This window comes from Pleurodeles waltl, chromosome 3_1, assembly GCF_031143425.1.
Source record: "Pleurodeles waltl isolate 20211129_DDA chromosome 3_1, aPleWal1.hap1.20221129, whole genome shotgun sequence".
Classification (NCBI taxonomy): domain Eukaryota; kingdom Metazoa; phylum Chordata; class Amphibia; order Caudata; family Salamandridae; genus Pleurodeles; species Pleurodeles waltl.
The window spans coordinates 930668832-930692905 of NC_090440.1; the positions used below are offsets into that span (position 1 = coordinate 930668832).

Consider the following 24074-nt stretch of genomic DNA (forward strand, 5'->3'; position numbering starts at 1 on the left):
TCCATTTTATTTAAAAATATACAGTGGTTCCAGACATTAAAATTGCAACTACTGCTGTTTGCACGCTATAAACTAATATGTATGTTGTATGAAGCTATAAATTAATGTGTATGTTGTATAAAACTATAAATGATCATGTATATTAACTGTTATGTACTTTGTATGAAAGGCCCTGGCTTAGCTGTGGGTTGGCAGATCTTGTAGAACTGTGGCTAGAAAATGTCACACAGTTAATATTCAGAGGTTGAATACTGGTTATTATTCTTCTACTCCTTCTAGTAGCAGTCTGATGGCCAACTAGATGTTATGATAACCCTGTGTGAACAGGGACTGCATTGAAAGGATAAATCAAGCACTTTGGCATGGAGTCCTGATTAGCAGGCCCCAGTCACTGACAGAGGACAAGGGCCAGAGGACCCAGGACACAAGTCAGGGTGGATGCAATTGAAAGCCCGCCCCCGCTATTTTTAGAAGGGGGCTCCTTCCCCTTAGGTCTAGGCTGAGAGACTGCAGCTGCTTGCATTTATGAACACTGTAGCCCTGTAACCTGGGGCCGGGGTGTTTGTATATCTCCGACCCACTTGGAGCATCCCCTTTATTTGTGGGAAAGGCCCAGGACCAGGATATGTTTTAACCTTATATGAGAAACAGAGAACTTTACGCCATTAACCTTTCTGTTAAGAAATAAACTGCAACTGTAAAGCACTTTTGTGCTTTGGAGCTAGATAAATAATACCAGAAGGAAAACATCATGCATTTAAAGCAAGTTTAATGTTTCAAAACACATCCAACATATTTTGTTTACTCTCTAAAAATGCAATTTACAAGTCCCAAATGTCTTTTTAAGAAATATTGTTACTTTCAGCCATGTCCGAGCTCAGTTGCTCCTTTGACATATGATAGCAATGCATGCGATTTATAAAAAGTAAAAACAAAAACTGTTTTGTTTTCATATTTCTTTGGATTATGTTAATTTGTTGTTTCTGTTATCTAGACCTTGCACATGATGATTATTAGAAGGGCATGAGAGCGCTTCTTGTAATGTCTCCTCCTTTGTCATAATTTGTGGATTGCATCTAATTATTAGACCCCTCCCATGGACTATTTTCCTTAGGATCTGTGCCCTGAGAGAACACCCTGGGCAGATTAATTTTATTTTAAATCTCTTGGATAGTGCCACTGAATTAAGAACACCCCCCACCCCACCGACAATGTTTGCAGAGCATTCAGTGTAACAAGAAACAGTACTTTGGGTGGTGTATATGGTTTACTTGAGTAGCTAGGGCAGAGGGAAATAATGCATAAGCCTTTGCATTTCTTATCAAGGAACACTGCACTTCCTTTCATAACACAAATTTTAACCCTGTACAAAAAACGATCAAAAATCTTTTCTGCTGGAATTTACACCAGCCTGTATCTCCTATATCCCATTCCCTTTATCCACTTCTACAAGATCACTGTAACTAGACGACCCATTGGCCCTCATCGGAAGCTTCTCTGCTCTGAAAATCAAGTCCAGAAAATGAACTTGACTCATCATGATTTAACTTTCTCCTGAGTAAGCACCCAAGCATCCATGAAACCAACCAGGCTAGGCTAAGGCCCGAATGAGACCACTCTGTGACTTTGAAGTCAGTGTGCCAGACCACGCTTACCAAACCGCAGATGTGTAACATTATATCCATTGCTTGAAGATAAAGTCATAAAATATTTTGATGTTTCAGCATCAAGGGTGCAGATGTTCGAATGCATTTACTGGTCGCAAACCCTGCAATTAGCCTACGCGGACGGTTTACAACCATTAAATGTGTTTTTAGATTGTGCTAAACTCATTTAAAGATTTGTTAACAGGTTACCAAATTGCTAAATTGGTTAAAGAAACCATATCTAATTAGTATTTGGAAGGGACATGCTTGAGGTATCCCTTTCAAACACCAATTACTTATGGTATGCATTACTGTTATGCAACTGAAATTCGGTCGAAAATCATTAATATTTTATGGGCAACTGAAAGTTAGTGTTAATCCATTCACAAACAAGAAGGGGTCAACAAGTGACCCTTTTGAATGTCTAAAAATATTTCTCTGAGTAGATAGTACTCCATGGGAACACTGCCTACTCTTAAAAAAAATGCAAAGCTTTTCAGTTTTTTTTTACGCATAACTTGTTTTCCTTTAAGTAAAACAAGCTGCCTTAAAAAATTTACTCTATTTAAAAGCAATCACAGACATGGTGGTCAACTGACCCGTACAGGCCACCATCCCTGTAATGGCCACGAATCATAGTGGTTCACGTTTTGTGATCTACCTTATTAAGATGCATGAGGAAGGTTGGATTCGGACTTACTATGATTGAGATGTTTGAGAACCAACTTATTAGGTCAGTTCTTAAAAATACTGGATGGTGGCAAAAAAAATACAAATCACAAACTGCGACCAGTATTTTGTGACCAGTAAATAGTACATGTGACCACCCGAGTTCCCTAAAACACTTCTTAGAAAGAAAAAGGGATGCTAGCGTATAGTAAAAGTATAGTAAATATGCAGGATGCACCATTTTTTTAATATATGTTGACTTAGATTTATTAATGTTCAAGCAACAGAACACTGTTCGAAAACATATAGAGCTGCATTGCACAAGCAATGAAAATGTATGCAGAATCAAATCTTGAGAGTTGAGTGACTTCATCATTAGCACTCGTGCAAACAATGTCTGCTTGGCATGATGCCAACAAGGGTACGGCAATGGTTTCTCGTGTGGAACTTATATTTGACAAAAACCTAAAGTACAAATTCCTGTGAGATGACAAATGTGTAATTTTGCTTAAATTACACCTGAAATTCATGGGATTATCACATTATTCCGCTTTTCCATTGTTTGTGCATGGTTTGAATTATTGTGAAGGTTTCAAGTTAGGCAAGATCACACTGTTTTAGTTGATTGACTTTGCACCAAATCCTAAGGCCGTTTCAGCACAGCCCCCTTCTCGTGGCACCCCCTTAAGCTACAGTAGCAGAGGGTTGGCTCTGGGCAAAGCATGGGTTTTTGAACGCTGCAGTCGTGCCAACATTCAGTGCAAGGTAAATTTTGTTCACAAAAGTGGATCACGGCTTCCGTTTATGCCACTTTGAGCAGTATTTTCAAGCTTAGATTCACACGAGTGCAAGTGCTTAGCTGCAGTGAAATTAGACCATTACGGCCATCCTTCTGAGGGTAAAACTGTGAATCTTTTTTTACGCAAAAGCAGCACTAACTTGCAAAATACAATTGTATTTTGTAAATTTACGCCGTTTTTGCATCAAAAAGCGGCGCAAATGCGGTGGTAAAAAAGTTTAAATATGGGCCTTTGAGTGTTTTCAAACACTTTCAATTATGCACAGGTAGAAGAGTGTGCGCCATCAATGCTAATGCAGTCTGTGCTTGCAGCATAGCTTTCTTGTTTTTTGATTTTTGTCCATCATCGGCAGAGAGTAGCAAGTAGAATTGGGAGTGCTTGAAAGTCTGTTTATAAAGATGCACAGGTAAGTATAGATCTAATACTCTCATCTTCACATCTGTTTAGCAAGTATAGTAAATCTGTACTTACCGGTATACACTTACCATGACTATTTATGCAGCACAACATTTTTTTCCATGCTTTTCTGTCACTATACCGATTGGAGAAGGTTCTTGGATGTACCCAATGCCCTTTAACATCTTGTAAAACTAAAACTGCATTGCAGGGCTTCTGTCCAAGAATTTCATCCATTGTAAAAGCATCAATCAATGTTGAAATATTTTTTTTTTAATCCCCTCTTTCCCTCCGCCTATTTCAAGATAATTCTAAGCTCAATTCTAGAGGTAGAGTAGTACGCGAGGATCACTCACTGCTGATAATCTTTGATAAGACAAATAATCGGGCGACTCTTGAATGGGGGTCTAGCTCAAAAACTGAATCCTTCTTTAAGAAAGGAGAGAGGGATCAGATGATGAGCAAGAAGCAGACTGGATCAGTTTTAAGAATTGTAAAATAAGTTCAGCGGTCTTGGAAAAATGCTAGAAATTTCATGATTTCATTTATCAAAAGAGAATCTGTTCCTGACCTCCTTCATCACACTGTGAACAAATAAAAATCAAAATTACCCATTGATTGCTAGAGATATTGTCAGTGCGATAGTAACTAAAAACCTTTGTTTTCTGAAAGATAATTTGGTGGAGAAGTCCCTCTGCCATTCTATTCCTACAAAGTAGTCATTTCTCCTTCACATTCGACTTTCTTTCCAGAGCCAGAGCCACTATCACCCAACTCTAAATCAGGGCATCCATGCCTTACAGAATTGAAATGCTAATATTCCTAAATATGATGACATGAGGGTTCAAATCATAGGTTTATTCTCAAATATTATTACGTATGTAGACCAAACGTTAATGTGTGCCTTTCTGCACTGTGTTTCTTTTCATGTGAAAACCAACACATCTCGCATTTGTTCCAATATGCTATCCTCTGCTAGAGTGACCTTAGATTCAATTTTCAGATATTTGGGTACTGCCACACATTAGGATTTATCTTTACACATTTTCTTTCTGATTTTAACCAGGGTTGTATTATCATTTCAGGGCACCGTCAAAAGCTCGAAGATCAAGCGCGGACCTTCCCAGACCGCTTTAGTGAGCTAGAACGGCTCCGACAGACAATGAGGGTCACGCAGTCCACCCCTAATCCTCGAGCAGGCTTGAGCAACACAAGTCACTTTAGTTCACAAGCGCAGACTCAGATACAAGGTAAGCAAAGGTGTTGTATTGACAACCTGTAGACAAACCCAGTGATGGGGCATGGGAAATTATTTACTCCTGCAGTAAAGGATCATAAGATATCTTGAGGCCAGTCGTTAGGCCAGGTGATCTGTAGATAATCTTTTAAGAGGTCAATGCAATCAATCACAGGTCATGAATCTCAGAGAAAAATATGAAGGAAATTCAAAGGAGTCATAGTGTAGCTTGTGCGGCAAGGTAAAACATATTCTCTGTTTTCATGGAAGTTGTGGGCAATGGAATTACTGTTCTTGTAAAAGCTTTTTCCATGAAAAGAAGTAACTGCACTAATGCCCCTATTTATACCTTAGGACTGGTTTAATAACACTTATTGAATGGGCGGCAGACTTTGTTGTTTTTAAGAGATATAGGCCCATATTTATGGAAAACGACGCACAACTGCGCTAGCGCACTTGTGCGTCAAGAAATTTAGCATAAGCTTACGGCATTCCCTTGTACCATCCGTGCGTCATATTTAAAAGAAGACGCATGATGGTGCTAAGGACTGGCTAGCGTCTGAACAAAAGACAGGAGTCATTACCACAACCCCAATGCCCACCACAGGGGACCAGTGTCCCCAGGACAACCCCCACAGACCCAGTACCAGGCAGGGGGCCCCATGTAATGGCCCCCCAGTAGCACACAACACACATACACGTACACTTACCTGGCAGGGCTCCCTCCTCCAGTGGTGTCCCTGTGGTGTGGGTGGTGGTTATGCTGGGTGTTAGGGTGGGCATCTATGTGCCCATTCCATGGTGTTTTCCCATGGAAATGGGCCTACCAGCACTTAAACGCCTGGTCTGACTAAGCGTAAAACTTTGACATTAATCGGCCTCAGCACCATTCTTTAGGTCTGCCTCCTAGGTGCATGTCATTTTAGTATCAGGAGGCAAATATGGCACTGGGGGACTAGCGTCATTTTTAGGAAGGAAACGGTTACCTTGCATATCATTGGCACTATTCGATGCAAGGGGGGTTGGCGCTTCCTAAACATGGCGCTAACTCCTATATTCTGACGCTAGATGGGTCTAGCGTCAAAATATAAATATGAAGTTCAGTTAGCGCCACTTTAGTGGTGAAATAAATGATGCTAAGGCAGTGCTAACTTAAATATGGGCCATAGTATCTTTCATTACAACTTTGCAAATGAGAGGCACCAACTTCAGAAACCTGGCAACAAGATAATGGTGTATGGGTAAAGACTTCTTAATAGTAAGTTTTGGTGGTAAAACAAAATCCATATGAATTTACTTTTTGTGTGAGAAGTCTCCTTCCCATCCTCCTGAAAAGAAATGTTTTTCATTCCAGAAAAACAAAGATTTGCAAGGGTGAAAGCGTTTGTTAATGTTATCAATTGCACAAAGGTTGCAGATCACATTATAATTTTACACACACCTTATCTTTGTTCTCGTGGAACTTTACATGCAAGAGAAAGAGCTTACAGCACCCAAAATAGTTTCACTGTAATCAGGGCTTAATACTTCATATTGAGTGTGATAGTTTTGATCATATTTTAAGGTACTCCATCTGGCAATATATAGGCCCTCATTATGACCCTGGCGGTACATATCGCCACATTATGAGTGTGCCAACCCGCCACTTCTCCACTCATACCACAATGGTAGTATGAGCTGCCGGGCCGGAGATGTCAATCTCCGACCCGGTGGCCCACAGAGTACCAGCGGCGGCATTATGAGCCAGTCTACCGCTATGGTTTCCATGGCGTTAGCAACGCCATGAAAACAATGGCAGTAGGTCATTACCAGTGACAGGGAATTCCTTCCCTATCACTGGTAGGTGGTTTCCCCACTCCTCCCCCACACTCACCTGACACCCTCACCCCCCTCCATCCAAACACCCCCAACCCCCTCTGATTAAACCCCCCACCCCTGATTCAAACACCCCCCACCTCCTCCAATACACGCATTCACTCATTCGCTGCCATACACACATTCACAAATGCATTGGTCCAGACATACTCAAACACATTCTTACACACAGACACTGACATGCAGACACGTACTCACTTCACTATTCTTACACGCATTCACTCACACGCATACAACCACGCACACACAGACGTATTCACTCACATGCATAACGCCATGCACAGAACACAACACACACAGACGCATTCACACACGCACTCACACACTCACCCCCCACCCTCCCACCCCTCTCCCCTGTCGGATGCCCAACTTACATTGTCCAGTGAGGAGATTGTCCAGTAGGGAACGGGAAGGGGCATTGCTACCGCCAGTGTTAGCAGCACCAGGTCACCGCGGCGGTAGGCGGTTATTACCGACAGAATTATAATGAGGGCCATCATTTTTAGGAACTGTAATTTGCATTTGTAAAACATGCACAGGCTTCTGCCAGGCACATGGATTTTTTTAGCCCTGGGCCAAGCGGATTTTGGTAGCCCCTTTTCCCAACAGCTTTGAATTCATGATCCAATTTCAGCTCTTTCGTGCCCTAATTGGCCAGGTCACTGACACTGCACAGGCACACTCATGGAAATTTGAAATGTGTTCATATCTAATATGCAGGGATAGTGACTTGTGTTTTCAATATTTAACAAAGCAGCAGCTCACCAATACTATTTTAAATAATCTCTGAGACACCCTCCCATTTCTGGAAGCATGTCTCTGCAAAATGTCCATGATAAACTCTCACACAACACCCACATTAAGAATAAATTAAAGAAAAACCTTAATCAAAACAATTTATTTAAGAATTACTCAAGATACTCAGGGCAAGACCCTCTGAAGAATAGAGATGGCTCTATCAGGGGGGCCCTGAAAGCCAGGGGCCCTGGGCCAAAGCCCACTTTGCCCGTGCCTTAAAACGTCTCTTGTTTCAGCAATTTATGACTTGCTTAATCACGGAAATAGTGAGTGCTACTTCTGAGAGTTGGCTAACCAAGAAGCACAAAGGAAAGCCATGCTGAAGAAAGGTTTTCAATGCTTGTCTACATATTTCTTGATACAACACCAAAGCTCCAAGGATGGTCCCTGTAGATCTTCATATTTCAGTTTCTACCAAGCAGATGTAGAGCATCACAACCAGACTCTGTCTCCTCCCTTTTGGGAATGATGGCATCATTTTAGTTTCAGTATGATTCTGTCTCTAACAACACACTTTGCCTTGCCTCCCAGTATGATAGGAAATTCATCTGGCCTGTGTACAAACCAATTGCTATGCCTCTACAGAGTTAAGCTTTAAGAAAACTTCTTTGATAACAAATATTTATATTTTTTATAGTCAATTAAATGTAGAACCTGGGCCAAAATATTAATTAAATAGCATGCAAAAATCAAAAACAATAAGGTCTTACATTCTCACCTTATCTCACTTCTAACTGATCCAAGATCAAAAGAAACACTGGGAATGGCAGGAATGTTCTACTATTTAAGAATTACCCAGGCCTATTCTATGAATCTCTTGCACTCCCTCAGAGCCTCCGGTTAAAAGTTGTTGAGATGTTCCATGTTAGAACTGGGGTTATTGATTTGCTAGGCAGTACCCCTGCCAACTCAATAAACCCCCTCTGGGTAGGTCAAAACTGAGTTCTGAGAGAATCTGTGCTTAGCAAGACCCAGAGAAGTGCATGTTACGTTTAAGCAGTACCAACATTTTTAAAGTAAAGACAATAGAGCATTCAACCTAATGTAGAAAACTTTAATGAGCAAAAAGACACCAAAATTATCAGATTAAATTAAGGCGAACAAGTGATATGGCTTTTTATATTTTTAATTCTCAACAAGTGCCTAGAAAAAGTCAAGCACTATAGATTGTGGGCCTAGGCACAATTTCAGGCCCACGGTGATGGAGCAGAAGTTGGATACTCCAAGCAGGTTGCTCCAGTGATAGGTTTTACCTTTAGACTTAGACTCCAACTGGTAGGAAACCTTCTGGTGGTCAATCCTGCACCCCAGCTCCGCAAGGCAGGCTTTTGGGTAACATGCATCTCTCTAGCTAGGTCTCATGCAGGGTCTAGTGTGTTTTAGTCAGCTAGGGCCTCTTGGAGTCAGGAGTCCTTCTGCTTTTTATGTCCCCGAAAGAAAGTAAATAGGAGGCCAACCACTTGGCCCTTGGAGGGCAGTTCATTAAAGTGTCCTTTAGTCCTTGAGTCCTTCTGTGAGACTTCTTCTTCCAGCAGGAATCAGAAGTCAGTATTCTTCTGAAAGCGCTGCCACCTTCTTCAGATGTAGCCTTCCCAGGTTCAGGAATGTTCTGAGCAGACGGTGATGGAGGTGCAAGATACATCCTATACAAAAGCCAGTGATTAGAGGAATTCTGCCACCAAGTCCGAACAATGTTTCCTCAGTCTCAAATCTTTTTTTTGCAGAACTTACTCTTCCTCTCTAAAATTACCCAGGAGCCCCTGTTTTAAGATGGCCAGCCCCAGCAGCTACCAAGCAGCCTTGTCTTCAGCTTCTTGACTACCCTACTACCCGACACAGTTAAAACTGTCTTCCCTCATATTGTGGCTGGAGCCTAACTGTTTATCAGAGTCCTAGGGATAAATAAAACAAACCCTCCTTTGCATCTCCAGGTCATATGTGGGTGCTGAAGGTGTGTGTTGCTCTTCCAACTCTTGTTCAGATAGGTAATATTTGCTAAGTGGTCAACAGTTAACATGATTGGCCTTTCCTGGGCCCAGAGGCAAGCCATTGTCCTCTGAGTCACATGTATACATTCCAACTCTTGGGGTTTGATGAGTGACAGAAATGATTGTAGGCCAGTTCTAGATCAGGCAGCCTATAGTGCATTTTTACAAAGTAACTTTTCTGATTAAGTTATCAAATTTCACCATTAAGTTTCATTTTGAAAGCTAAGCAGGGAATACCTTTGAAATGTAGCCAGTTCCTAAGCAGAGGTGGAAAATTAAGAGGTTAATCTCACCTAGGCCTTTTAGGGAAAGTTCTGACCAGGCCTATAAAGAGAAATAGCTTTTGGGTTTTATTTCCTATTGTTCATATTAGTACTCTTCCATGTAGGCTTACAAGTCAATTGTAGGGGTTAGTTATGAAAATATAAAAACAGGATTTTCCTACATAGCAGAGAATTTTCCCTAGCCATGTGTCACTGCAGTGCAAATGAGGTGCAGCTAAACCATAGCACAGTGGTGGATCGTGCCAGATAAGAAATTTGACATGTATGTGGGTGATGTAAAGTGCACAAATTATTTTTAACTTTTCATGCCATAGGTGCATGTAGAGCATAATCTACAAGGAATTATTTGGAAGTTAAATAGGCATATTAATTCTAATGTACAGCACAAACTTTAGACAAGGCGCAAACATCATTTTTTTTTTATTTTTTTTTTTTATTGGTTTTATATTTCAAATATCCGATACAAGCTGTTCAATTATCAGCAACAGGATCACCTAGAACATTTATCCGCTTTAGAACCATTTAACAACCCCAAACCACACACATTAGACGCAAACAAAATAATGCTAACAAGGAAGATAATCATAGGATTAGGGCGCTCACAGTAAGTCCACAAAGTAATGATACAATTTATTCATGGCACGGTGCTCCTGGCAAGAGGATCTTCCTTAATCCTCCAATGTTTCAAGGGAAACTAACAGTAAAAAAACAGATGTCAGGGCACTCATGAAATCATAATTAGAAGTTAGTAATGTATCCAATCTTCTTTGTGTATTGACAACAACCTCGTGTTAATCTCAGAGTCCAATTTTATTCATAATGTTCTTATATCCTCCACAAACACAGCCTAGCTGGTTTCGTATATATTGACTATACATCGAATAGCATTATCTCTAGGTCTTGGTTTCTGACACAGTGTGTCCGATCTTTTTAAACGCATCGCCCTCGTACGGGCATTATTAATCACATTAGAAGAATATCCCCGTGCCTTAAATCTATTACTCATATCCTCAATACATAGTTCAAAGTCTTCTTCAAGGCTACAGTTTCGTCTTGCCCTTACCATCTCACCATAAGGTATTGAATTGATTTGGTGGACCGGATGTGCGCTCTTTGCATGTAAAATAGAGTTACAAGAAGTACTTTTTCTGTAAAGCCGACTCTCTATTTTATTACCACGAATAAAAAAAGTTCCACATCTAGGAAGGCAATTTTAGTCGCACTATGTTCAGAAGTGAAATGAATATTAAAATCATTCATGTTTAAATAGTTTATAAATTCATTAAGTTTTTGTAAGTCACCTGTCAAGATCATCAAGCAATCATCGATATATCTACCCCAATAGAGTATGTCCGTAATCCAAGTACTGCCCTCTTTACTCCAGATCTTATTTTGCTCGAACAACCCCATAAAGAGATTAGCATAAGCTGGCGAGAATTTAGATCCCATAGCAACACCTTGTCTCTGGCGGTACCAGTCATTTTTAAATAAGAAAACATTGTTGTTCAAAATCAGATCCACCATATTGATTAACATAGTAGTGTGGTCATATAGTCTCGCAGGTCTCCTGTAAAGAAAATGACGCAATGCTTCCTTTCCTTGCTCGTGATTGATACTGGTGTACAAAGAGGTAACATCTAGTGTAACTAATGTCATTCCTGGTTCCCAAGTCATGTCCGTTAATATACTAAGAATGTGTTTAGTATCCTTAATATAAGATGGTAAGTTGCTTACAAATAGCTGTAAAAAAATGTCGACATATTCCGAGAGTCTCTCTGTAGGACCCCCTATACCTGAAACAATGGGCCTACCAGGCGGGGATGTAGAGTTCTTATGTATTTTTGGCAGTATGTAAATGCAGGGATTCCTGGGTCTATGAACACGAAGGTACATATATTCCTCTTCTTTTAAGAGCAAATGATCCAAACATTCTTGTAAGAATTTATTGATTTTATTAGCCAATGCGGGGATAGGGTCTGAAAGGATCTTCTCATAACAAGTACTATCTCCTAGTTGTCTGAAAATTTCTTGTTCATATTCTGAGGTGTTCATAATCACAATGTTACCCCCTTTATCTGCCTCCCTTATGGTAATCTCCTCATTAGTTCGTAACTGTCTGAGATTAGTCCTTTCTGCTTGGCTCAGGTTATGATGCCAAACATGTTGTCGAGTAGCGTTTTTCAATTCTAATTTATTTAAGTCACGCCAAACCACCTTGAAGAAGGTATCTATACAGTTGTCCTTCATGAGGGTTGGAGTCCAAGTTGATTTGTTCCTCAAACCGCTAGGGAGTGTATCTGATGGGATATCTAGATCCGATAAGATTTGTGATAAAGTAGTCAGATCCTGTTCGCAGTTGGCGATAGACAGTAGAGTAGCCGTATCCTGAATGTCCTTAATGGATAAAGGATGGCCCTCATTGAGAGCGTCCAAGAAGGTACCATTTTGTTTATAGTCAGTTTGGTTCATAAAATGTTTTTTCAATTTCAAACGTCTAATAAATTTGAAAAAGTCAATTTTAGTACTCTGAAAGTCTCCAACATCCCCTGGACAGAACCCCAGACCTTTACTAAGAAGTGTTAGATCATGAGTAGTGAGTTCAAGATTGGAGAGGTTAATGACGTTAATAGTGTCACTGACAGAGTTGCCTATTTTCCCTTGTTCCAAGATTGTGTTTGCATTCCTTTTCTTGTATCGGTATGCACACATTAGACGCGTCTCGGAACACTACCAATCCTTCAATATCATTACTTGCTGCAATTGCTGGAAGCTTAGCGTGTGTTAACTATCTGCGGGGGTACTCGCGCGTGACCAATGTGGACCCTTTGCTACTGAGCCTGTACCACGTGTCACATGGTAGTGGCCCCGCCTAGGTTGGTGATAGCGGATGGCTACGGAGGTGGAACTTTACCCTGTGTGTTATAGATATTCTTGCGCTGGTGATCTAGTGGGTTATGAATGCAGGAGGGAGAGGGGGGTCGGGACCGTGCTATGATGATGGGCTGTCCTTCGGGTTATGCTTCTGTGGTGAGATGTGCGGAGGGATTTATGCCGCGCTTGTTACAACTATGCGTTCCCTGGATCAAGGGGGCTTATCATCGTTTTTGGCCTCGAGTTTGGATACCAACGATTCCGAGGCGGCGCTCCCTGTGTGATGTTGCCCCTCTTGCGCCAGCTTCTTTAATACCTGGTATTCCGTGCGAGCCCAGCGTAATGTTAAGGTGTACCAAGATTTCCGATCGGGAGCATTGGGGGCTTTCCAGTGCATCGCTATCAGTCTTTTATACATTAAATAGGCTAGATCTACAAATTTGTGCAGGTATCTTTGTTTTTTAGGTCTTAATCTCAGCCCCAGTAAGCAGGACTTGGGGTCTACTGTCAATGCAAGCCCCGTTATTTCGGAGATCCCCTGTACCACCTCCGTCCAGGCTTTTTGTATGTAATGGCACTCCCAGACCATGTGGTAGAAGTGTGCTGACGGCGCTTCACATCTGGGGCATGACGGCTCAGAGTCGAGGAACATTCGCTTTATCCTGGCAGGGGATAAATATGTTTGATGCGTGAAGTTAAATTGGGTGTACCTGAATCTGGGATTCCTTGACACGCCACGGGTATGATACAGGGCTTTCGGCCAATCGGCTTGTGGGATCGGGTCAGGAAGAACGGCGTTCCATCTCTCTCGGGCTTTCTCCGCTTGTGGCTCAGGGGGTTTATTAAGGATTTTGTACAGGCTTGATATTATTTTTATTTGGGCATTATATTGTAGGAGATGATGAATTACATGGGAGATCTCTGGTTCTGAGGCGCCTGCCCCCCACGTTTTTTTAATTGCGTGGCATATAGCATGGTAGGTCAGTGAGGGCTTGCAGGGCCTCAAATGACATTAGCTTGCCATCTTCAAAGCAGTCGCCCACTGTGTGCACACCTGCCTCTATCCATGCCAACGACGCTTGCGTGCCGGCTGCGTTCCACCCCGGGAGGTTGTCCAGTGGGATGTGTGGGGAGTAGGGGAGCTTGTCACCTCCACTTTGCACGTATTTAGCCCAGCACGCGTGCGCCACCGCAAGCAGTGGGTTAACAGGCTCCACCCTAGTGCATTTGGATAACAACCACTTTATCAGGGGAGTCCCCTTCAACCAGGGCTCCAGGCACGCGGACTCTACCAGCGCTGGTCTGTGGATCCAGTTCTGAACCCACTGCAGTTGTGCGGCTGCGTAATAGCGTTCGATGTTGGGGGCTCCCAGACCGCCCACGCCCACTGGGTGTTGTAGCGTGGCTAGGGCCACACGCGCTCTGCCACCGCCCCAAATGAGTTGCAGCAGGGCTGTATTTAAGTTGCCAAAGAAGCTTTTGGGGATGATTATCAGCAAGGCCGCAAAGTAGTATAACAGCCTAGGCAGGATCAGCATGTTCGCGATCGCCACCTTGCCTGGCGGCGAGAGCGGAAGCTTGTTCCAAAACTGTAATGAGCCTTTTATGGAGGACAACGCCCTCCCCAGGTTCCCATCTCTGAGATCTTCTGTGTCGTGGTATATATTTATCCCAAGGTATTTGAACGTTTCTGGTCACCATTTTAGAGGCCCTAGCGGAGGGGTGCCCAGTCTTTCGGGTGGCCACTTTGCTAGAGGGAACACACATGACTTTTCCCAGTTTACCACTAGGCCTGACAGGTCTCCGAACTCGGTCAATAAGGATATTACTGAGGGAATAACTGCGCGGCCTCTCCGGATATATATTAAGGCATCGTCTGCGTATAGCGAGATCGTATGATGGAACCCGTTCCTGACTATTCCCCAATCGCGTTCCATGAGGCGCACTCTTGCTGCTAATGGTTCCATTGCTATAGCGAACAGTAGCGGGGATAGGGGGCAGCCCTGTCTTGTGCCCCGGGATATCGAGAAGCTATCGGAGATCACCCCACCCGTCCTCACCCTTGCTCGTGGGCTGGAATACAGTGTCCGGACCCAGCATGTATAATTGGGGCCTATTCCCATGCGAGTCATTGTGGCTAGAAGGAAGTCCCACTCGAGCGTGTCGAATGCCTTTTCAATATCCAGTGAAAGCACCATTGCTTTGTGCGCATCTGGGGGAGTATCTCCCATTATGCTCAGTAATCTACGGATATTTAAGAAGGTGTTACGCCTTGGTATAAAGCCATTTTGGTTGGCGTGTACCAAAGAATGCATGAGGGGGGCTAATCTGTTTGCCAGTATTTTGCCTAGTATTTTGCAGTCTAAGTTTAGAAGCGATAGTGGTCTGTAGGATTTAACATCTGTGGGATCGCGGCCCTGTTTGGGGAGTACCACTATCATGGCTTCTCTCTGGGATGTAGGCAGGCATTCGTTAGTCCATGCTTCTTCGAACACCTTCAGTAGGTGAGACTTTAAGCAGGGTAAATAGGCAGTGTAGTATTCCAACGGGAGGCCATCTGCGCCAGGCACTTTATTTCTGGGCATCTGTGCTAGAGCTAATTCTATTTCTCCCATTGTCATGGGAGCTTCGATTATTTCCCTGTCGGTTTGTGATAACTGCGGCAGGAGAGAGCCAGCGAGAAAAGCCTCAAGTTGTGGAGCAGTGCATGAGGTGCGTTTGGTATATAAGTTTGAGTAACATTCTCTAAACGTCCCGTTTATCTCAGCTTGCGTAGTAGCCATAGCGTGTGCACTCACGCGTATGGCCCCTATTGGGGATTGCTGTCTGTCCTCTAGGAGCAGCCACGCTAGCATTCTGCTCGATCTATCCCCTTCTGTTTGCAGCCTTATTAGATGATAGTTATAATCGTGACAGCAGAGTTTGCTGTCAGCGTCGTTGTATTTTGAGCGCCTTTCTTTTAGGACAGTGTGGGGGATTTCCCCTAGCACTGCTTCTATTTCTGCTGCTCTGAGCTCCTTTTCTAATTTGCCAATTTCCGCCTGTAAGGTGCGTCTTACTCCCCACGTGGAGGATATGCATACTCCACGGACCACTACTTTGTGGACATCCCACTCTATCGCACGTGTTGTTGCGGTCATGGTGTTTGTCTCCCAATACAGGCTTATAGTGGATTTCAATGCTTCGGCGAATGCCTGATCTTGTAGTGCTTCCACTTGGAACCGCCAGGTGGGAACCGCCTGGCGTGACCTGCCCCAATTCAGTGTTACTCTCAGTGGTGCATGATCCGACAGTGTCTTCGCTAGGTATTCTGACTCTCTGACCAGTGCTCCTATATCCCGGGTGCCCCATAATATATTATTCTAGTGTGGGTATTGTGTGGTGCTGAGTAGAATGAGTATTCCCTCTTTTGTGGGTGTCCTAAGCGCCATATGTCGTGCAGCCTCATATCGCTTGCCCAATCCTGCAGGGGGCCTGGGGTTTTCCTATTTGCTATCGAACTCACTTGAGCATGGGATCTGTCCAATGTTGCGGTTGGTTTGCTATTGAAGTCTCCGCCCCAGAGGGCCGGGGCATTGGGTAGGAAAATAATTTTGGTGTGAGGGTGCCCAGGAAACCCACAATCCCACTATTTGGAGCGTATATACCGACTACAGCTATTTGTCTGCCGTCCAGGCTGCCTTCCACTACCACGTATCTACCTCCTTGGTCTATTTTATGTACCGATAAGAGGAATGGAACTCCCACCGCTATCCAGACCAGCACCCCCCTCGTGAAGGCCGAGTACGCAGTGCCTATCAATTGGCCTCCCCATTTCGCGCGCAGCTCTCGTAAGTCCACTTCTAGCATGTGCGTCTCTTGTAAGATGGCAATATGTACGCCTAAGACGTGCATGTACTCTGGTCTGCTTGCTCAGCGCCCCCAGGCCTCTTACAGTCCATGTTACTATGACATACTGGCATTTGTTATTTCTCCCGTGAGCCATGTGGGGTTTTGGGGATAATTCTCTGTGCTTGAGATCTGAGCCTTGAGATTGGCCCTCCTGGTCACTGCCCCTCTGTCAATGCTATTTGTTAAAAGTAGCGAATGCAGCTGTTTTCTTTGTGTTTTGAGTGATTCCGGCGCGTGCATTTTTGTTAAACTACTAACCCCACCCACCCCAAATGGATCCCCAACACTACTTACAACTTGTGTGAGACTACTAAACCCGTAAACGTGTGAAATAGCCCGTATCCGATTGGATTTCCATGATGGAGTTATCATATCTCCCAGATGTGGCTCTTATAAGGGGCTCACATCTTTCTGCAGACTTAGGGGGTCATTCCGACCCTGGCGGTCCATGACCACCAGGGCCGGGGACCGCGGAAGCACCGCCAACAGGCTGGCGGTGCTTCCAGGGCCATTCTGACCACGGCGGTAAAGCCGCGGTCAGAAAAGGGCAACCGGCGGTTTCCTGACGGTTTACCCCTGGCCCAAGGAATCCGCCATGGCGGCGCTGCTTGCAGCACCGCCATGGGGATTCCGACCCCCTTGCCCCCATCCTGGTCCTGGCGGTAAATACCGCCAGGAACAGGATGGCGGGAACGGGTGTCGTGGGGCCCCTGGGGGCCCCTGCACTGCCCATCCCACTGGCATGGGCAGTGCAGGGGCCCCCTCACAGGGCCCCATAATGATTTTCAGTGTCTGCAAAGCAGACACTGAAAATCGCGACGGGTGCCACTGCACCCGTCGCACACCAGCAACTCCGCCGGCTCCATTCAGAGCCGGCTTCATCGTTGCTGGGGCTTTCCCGCTGGGCCGGCGGGCGGCCTTTTGGCGGTCGCCCGCCGACCCAGCGGGAAAGCCAGAATGGCCGCCGCAGTCTTTTGACCGCGGTGCGGTCATTCGGCGGTAACCGCATGGCGGGCGGCGACCGCCTTAGTCTGCTGATACCATTGGGCGCCCCCAGGATGTGAGACTATTCCGCCCTCCGCCGCGTCGCCACCCGCAGCGCGCCCCCGCGCGCCCCTCATCGGATAGCTATACATTTATACCAAAGATACTCATTGCTGGAGGCGCATTCCCCCCGGGCTCCCAGTGGCTTTCTGAGTTCAGGCAACATTAGAGCCAGCGGGCCAACGAAGTAGATGTGTGCAGTTAAGGTTCATCTGCGGACCTGGGTGTGACCCTCGGCCCGCCTAGTTCTCCTGTTATTGTAGATGCGGAGCTGGCCGTGTCAGAGTCCGTGCTCATCTCAGGGGGCTTCCTAGCAATTGCAAAGTTGCTTTGCATGTGTAAGGGCATCTCTTTCAGCACTCTTGCTCTTTCTTCTGCTACTTGCAGGTCATTGGGTTGGCCCCTAGCGCGCCTCTTGGAAGGCTTCCTTGAGGCAGAGGTTTGCCATTCCTCATCTCCTTCCGCGTCTTCCCGCGGGCGAGCGAGGCCCTTGGCGTGCAGCCATGTCCAAGCATCCTCAGGAGTGGTGAATATGTGGGTGCGATCTTCCGCTACCACCCTTAGTTTCGCGGGAAAAAGCAAGGCATACTTTATGTTATGTTCACGCAGGCACTGTTTAATTTTAACATAGGAGTTGCATTGACTCTGCACTTCCTGTGTAAAGTCCGGGTATGCGTTAATAGTCGAATCCTCGTACTTAAATAGGCCTTTGTTGCGGAATTGTTGTAATATTGCGTCCCGGTCCCTGTGGTTTAGGAATCTAGCGATCAGTGGTCTAGGCGGCTGGCCAGGGGCAGGGGGTCTGCCCGGGATTCTGTATACCCGTTCCACGGAGAAAAACTTGGATGGAGCTCCGTTTAACACCTCCTTAATAAGCCATTGCTCTAGGGGAATTTCCGATTCTGATTGCCGCATGCTTTCTGAAAATCCCAGGAATCGTACATTGTTGCGGCGCGCCCTGCTCTCCATTTCTTCCGATCTCCTCCAGAGCACTTTCAGTTCTGCTTCTATGCGCTGAATCTGTTTTTGGTTGCCTTGAGTCACTGGGGTTAAGTCGGAAAGTTCGTCTTTGGCCGTTTTCACTCTTTCGGCTAAATTTCGGTGGTCCACGCGCAGGAGATTCAGGTCTTGTGAAACTGCATCTATTCTGTTTTCCAGAGAGGATTTAGTGTCCATAATCGCTTGTAGTACTTTCTCAAACTGGGCAGAATGCGACATGAGAGTGTTTTCCAATGACTGTAGGGGCGGGTTGGTCTGCTGGTCATTAGGTGTTGTTCCAAGAGTGTTGCGGTCCAGATTCTTAGATGACTTGGCCCTGCCGGCCATTGTGGCTGTCCGGGAATTACCTTGTGAGCAGTTAATACGCACAGTTTGGCGCTATCAACTCGGCAGGCTAGCCTTTTGCCTATTGCCCTCAATATGGCGTGTGTTTTTAACACTTGGGGTGTGGAATTAGCTAGTAGAGCTAAGAAGGAGCTTATTCTTTGCTTTGAATGACACACGCGTGTGGTTGTGTGTTCTCTGGGCGATGCGGTGGCTGCCGAGCCCCCCGCCGGCCTCAACGTTGAATCACCCCAGGGATATTCGAGGTGCCCCTAGCGGGGATGCGTCCCGTATGAGCTGGAGTAGGGTGCTCGTACCCCCAGGGATAGCGGTGGAGTCCGGCGGTAGCAGCGCTCCCAGAGGAGAGAGGGGGCGCGGCTGGAGGCAGAAGAGGGGAGCACAACAGGGCAAGTTCAAGAAGGGGAGCGGGTGTCTGGCCCCACAGGCGGGTTCCACGTCAGCTCCCGTGATCTCTGGTATAGACCCGCGGGAGCACAGGACAACTAGTTTCTTGCTTCTCACAGACAGTCGGTGGGGCCCAGGTGTGGCTCCCATGTTCTCGATCCGGGCCAACCACCGGTGCGGAGCGGCCTATCAGGGCGAGACCAGTGGGGTCCCTGTGGCACGCTCTGGTCCTGAGCCACCTCCTGAGCTTGAGCGCTGCGCGCCGCCATTTTAAAGGTGCAGGTTGACAGTAAAAGAAGTGAAGCGTGGGGGGGGGGTGGGGGTTTGGTGGCGTCCCCTCTGTGTATTTCAAGCTTCCCCCATCAGGCCCCCCCTTACCTCGGTGTGCTGTCGTGCTTCACTTTTCCCGGCCCCATCTCAGGCCGCAAGCCGTGGTGCACATAAATCGCAGGTTGGAGTGTCATTGCAGCCCAGTGGAGGGACTCCTTCCTTCACCGCCGCGGCTCCATTCAGTGCGGCGCTGCGGAGTTGTGGCCCAGACCTGGGCCCCCGTCTCTGCCTCGCGCTGGCTTCTCGCCTCGTTGCGGGAGCGCCAACGGCCCCGCGGCCCCCCAGCTATGAGGAAAGCCAGGCAGGCGCGGGCGACGCCGGGCAGGGGCGCGGTCAGATCCGCCGACGCAGCTCCTCACGCCAGCAGCCTCGATTAGGTCGGGGTCCGCGTCTCACGACCCCTGGCCTCGCGGACAGATTTCAGCGCCGCATCCACGTTCAGGGCAGCGACCGGCCCCCGCTAGATGCTCCTACCCGCTCCGGACAGACCACCACTCCCGATGTGACAGTGGGGTTCCGGGGGGCGCCCTACAGGATGGTTTTGGCGAGCCCTGGACGGAGCGCTCGCTTCAGGCGTCCATCCCGGCCGCCATTTTGGCTCCTCCCCCAGGCGCAAACATAGTTTACTACTGTTTAGCAATGATACAGTGCGCAAAGCCCTAAAGTCAGAAAAAAGCTTAAGAAAAAGGTGCAAAATCTAGGGTGGCCATGCAGAAAATGGTGAATATCAAGATGGTGGGATGGTTCGGCCTTACTGAACCTGAGTTCTGAGGGCTAATGGTGTGTGTGTAGAGTGTTACTATGTTAATCCAAGATTTCGCCCACATTCAACACCAAAATCCAGTTTGGGGCATTAACTACACCACTAATAACAAAGAAGACTGGTAGAACAAAACAGGGTTTTCCAGCCACCAGACAGTGGATACAGAAGAATTGTTTTGGCATCTTGTTCTCGCACCTTGAAGTGGATACAGAAGAATTGTTTTGGCATCTTGTTCTCGCCCCTTGAAGTGTGCCCCAAGCGTTATAAGTAAAACCCCAGCAGACCTGTCAAGCAGGATTTGACACTTAAGCAGGACACTGTAATGCCAAAAAGAGCCTCACAATGACCAGAGCCTGCCATGCTTGGGGACAAAGGAAGGGGCCTGCCCTGGTCTCAGTTAACATTTGCCTGTGACAGGTGAGGCCTCTTGAAGTGTGCAACAAGTGTTGTATGTAAAACCTCAGCAGACCTGTCAGGAAGGATTTGACATTCTAGCGGGATTTGATACTGTAATGTCAAAAAGGATGCTCACAGCCCCACTGTTCAAATCTATCAGGTTCAGATGGGTAACCTCTGCAAATGCTAATGGCCCTCCAGAGATCTTATGCAGGGAAAGATAACTTTCTTAAGGCATCTTTTCCTTAATATTTATCACCGTTGAATTGAGTTTTTAACAACTATTAAAACAGTTGTATAATGTTTTCTATCTGTTTACTAATGAATATTAGCATCAATAATATAATCCAGTGTTTTCCTAAGGAACAGTCAGCTTTGCTACAATGAAAATAGTTTTTGGGACTTTTTTAACCATTAGGACATGCTTAACATTGAACTCCTACATGTTCTACTCTTAAATACGGAGGGGCATATTTAAGAACCCTTAGCGCCACCGGAGCGTCACTTTTAGTCATGCTCTGATGGAGCTATGCCCTGCACCGTATTTACAAGGTGGCGTTAAGCCCTTTGCGTGGAAAGGGCATGCAATGGGTGTTGCTGTGGGATTACCCATTGCATTTTGACGCTGCCTCAGATTTAAGAGATTTCGTAAACCTGAGGTAGCAACAAAATCTAATGCCACCACAGGGGTGGCGTTAGCAAGGCGCAACGAAGAGGAATGCTTTTATTCCTCCTCCTTTTTTTATTTTTCTATGCATTCTGCAGCACACATAGAAAGAGCAAAATGCCAGACATGATTGGTTATGTGAAGGAAGGTGTGCACACACAGAAGTTCCAAAGTGTCATTTTGAAATGATTGTTTATGGGAAGGTGTTCCTTCCTGCACATAAACAATCACTAATGGCGATTTGGCACTTCTGTGTGTGCTGCAGAGAGCAGCAGCACACACAGAAGTGCCATAGTGTCATTTTGAAATGATTGTTTATGTGCAGGAAGGGACACCTTCCCACACATAAACAATCAAACCCCTCAACGCAGACATCCTTGCATGATGGTGCAAGGATGCCTGCGTTGGCTCAGGCAGCTTAATTTAGCACCAGCGCTGGAGACAATTCAGGGGTGTGCCTTATTCAGTTAAATACAGCACATCCCTGCATTGTGAAAATGACAGACCGCAGTGCTGCCAATTTTGACACAGTGTCACACTCCGTCATTTTCTTTTAATCATGGGCCCATGTGCCCTACCTTGAGACAATAAGGTCTACATAGCCTACAAAGGAGTGATTTATAAATATTCAAAAGGAAGGTTTTGACAGTTTGGCAGGTTGAATTTGCAATTTAACACTGCAACAGCCAGGCTACCAATGGTAAGCCTGCAGTCATATTTACACTGTAACTGTAGTGGGTATCTCAATGGGTGCTACAGTCCACTAGTGACATTTAACTTACAGGCCCTGGGTACACTTTATACCCTGTACTACCAACTTATAGGTAAGTTACATGCTGTTCAGGTATATACCTATTTCATTATGTTTAATGGGGGAGCAAAGGCACAGTACTACTTGTATATACACAAAAGGGTGTGGGGGGGGATATATATAGGGTTGGAAGGGATAAAGGGACATTTCTCAAGTTATTCATAGGCAGAGAGGGATTTCACATACAACTAAGGAGCTATTTTCTCCAACAGAGTTATTTGTTAAGTAATCCTGTCTTCAGTTGTTGATAGCACGAGTTTTGACCCTTGTTGGTGGAGCCTCTAGTTGAGACACTCTACCGGAATAATCTTCCTAGTTCTTCCAACCCTATATATATTCGCCCCCACACTCTTTTGTGTATATAGATTCATCCTTGGGAGGACGTGTGATGGGATGTGCCGTTCTACTCTGCTTGTGTGTAAGACATTACTACTTGTTACTGGGAGTAAAGTGCACAGAGTTCTACATCCAGCAAAAACAAGGCAAAAATCTTGAGGTACACCACGCAAATTATGGTCAGTCCCTACAGCAGGCTTTCTAGTGTTTTAACAAGGTTCATCAAAGGGCTTGTGAGAGGCAATAGTTTAAGAGGAGATGGTTTTATATTCCAATGTACTTGGCAAAAAGCTATCCTATCAATGTTCATTCGTCTCTTCTGGTGTAGATCCTTCTTATGAAATAAGATCTACTTTGGAAGAATGTGGCTGAAAATAACCAGAACAATAACCAGAACACTGATTTAAAATTGATATACATCAGCCGACTAAAAGGGGGCCAGAGAAAGATTAGCTATAAACAACCTGAACCCTTATGTGCAGCTTCTGATAAAACCTACATAAATGCATTTCATTAATATAACAAATATATTTTGAGTTCAACCATATGCATATGAAGGAAATGGCAATAATTTCCAGATTGGCAAGAGTTAAAAATGTTTTGTCAAACTGTCATTGGCAAAATAGCATAAATATTGTGTCCTGAATGTTGTTTAAAACAATATGATCCCATTGGGTGTAGATTTTCCATTATTGACTCCAGTGAGGTGTGTGAGTTTTATTTTTTCTCAATAAAAGCACACCAAGCACTGAACATTTGCTCTTAATGAGAACAGAACTGGATAAATAATGATGCTAATATGCTACCAAAACAGAGATAACAGTAGTAACATTTACAACAAAAACAATCCTGCCTGTAATGCAGGCACCCTTGCTTCATGGCACAAGGGTGCCTGCATTGGCGCTAGGCTGCTAATTGTGCACCAGTACAGGCAGAGAACAGGAATGCACCAAATCCTGATACATAGATACAGCGGCGGGTCATCCGTTATGGCAGAGGAGCATCTCCCCCACCCACCCGCCAGCATGCAAACATGAAAAATAAAATGATAATAAAACTATTATGTTATCATTTTAATTTTCTTCATGAGACGAGTGTTAGTGGCGGGGCATAAGGATGAGAGTTGGACACTGCTGCAAGTGAGCATGTTGGTTTGGCCGGCTGTTTTAGGACAGCCAAACTGGCATGCGCACTGAGTTGTCTCCAACCCGAGCTGCGTTGCCAGGTAGAGAACAGCAACCTCTGGGAGCACAAAACCAGCCTGCCCACGCCAATCCCTGTGCTTCTCTCATGATGGGTAATGGTATGAGAAGCATGGGGGTTGGCGCAAAGGAGTCTGGAAGCCTGTGCACTGGCAGCAGAGGATAACAGAGGCAAAGAAGACGCAAGCAGCACGTAAGTACTTTTATTTGTTTTATTGTTTTTGGCCCCCGCACTGCCCCACCACGATTCTTAGATATCAGCTGCTACTGGATAGGTACATCCCCCCCTCCCTCTTTCACACAGTGCCGCACAGCAATATGTCTGCTGTGCTGCGCAGCATG

At 45.3% G+C, this 24074-nt stretch overlaps 1 protein-coding gene across 1 annotated transcript in view; it reads left to right on the forward strand.

Annotated features, from left to right (window-relative positions):
• Positions 1-24074, forward strand: part of RUNX3 (RUNX family transcription factor 3) — a 167582-nt gene that overhangs the window by 73484 nt on the left and 70024 nt on the right. The window contains exon 4 of the mRNA XM_069223929.1: positions 4597-4761. Coding sequence (XP_069080030.1) covers positions 4597-4761 — 165 coding nt within the window. The remainder of the gene's footprint in view (positions 1-4596; positions 4762-24074) is intronic.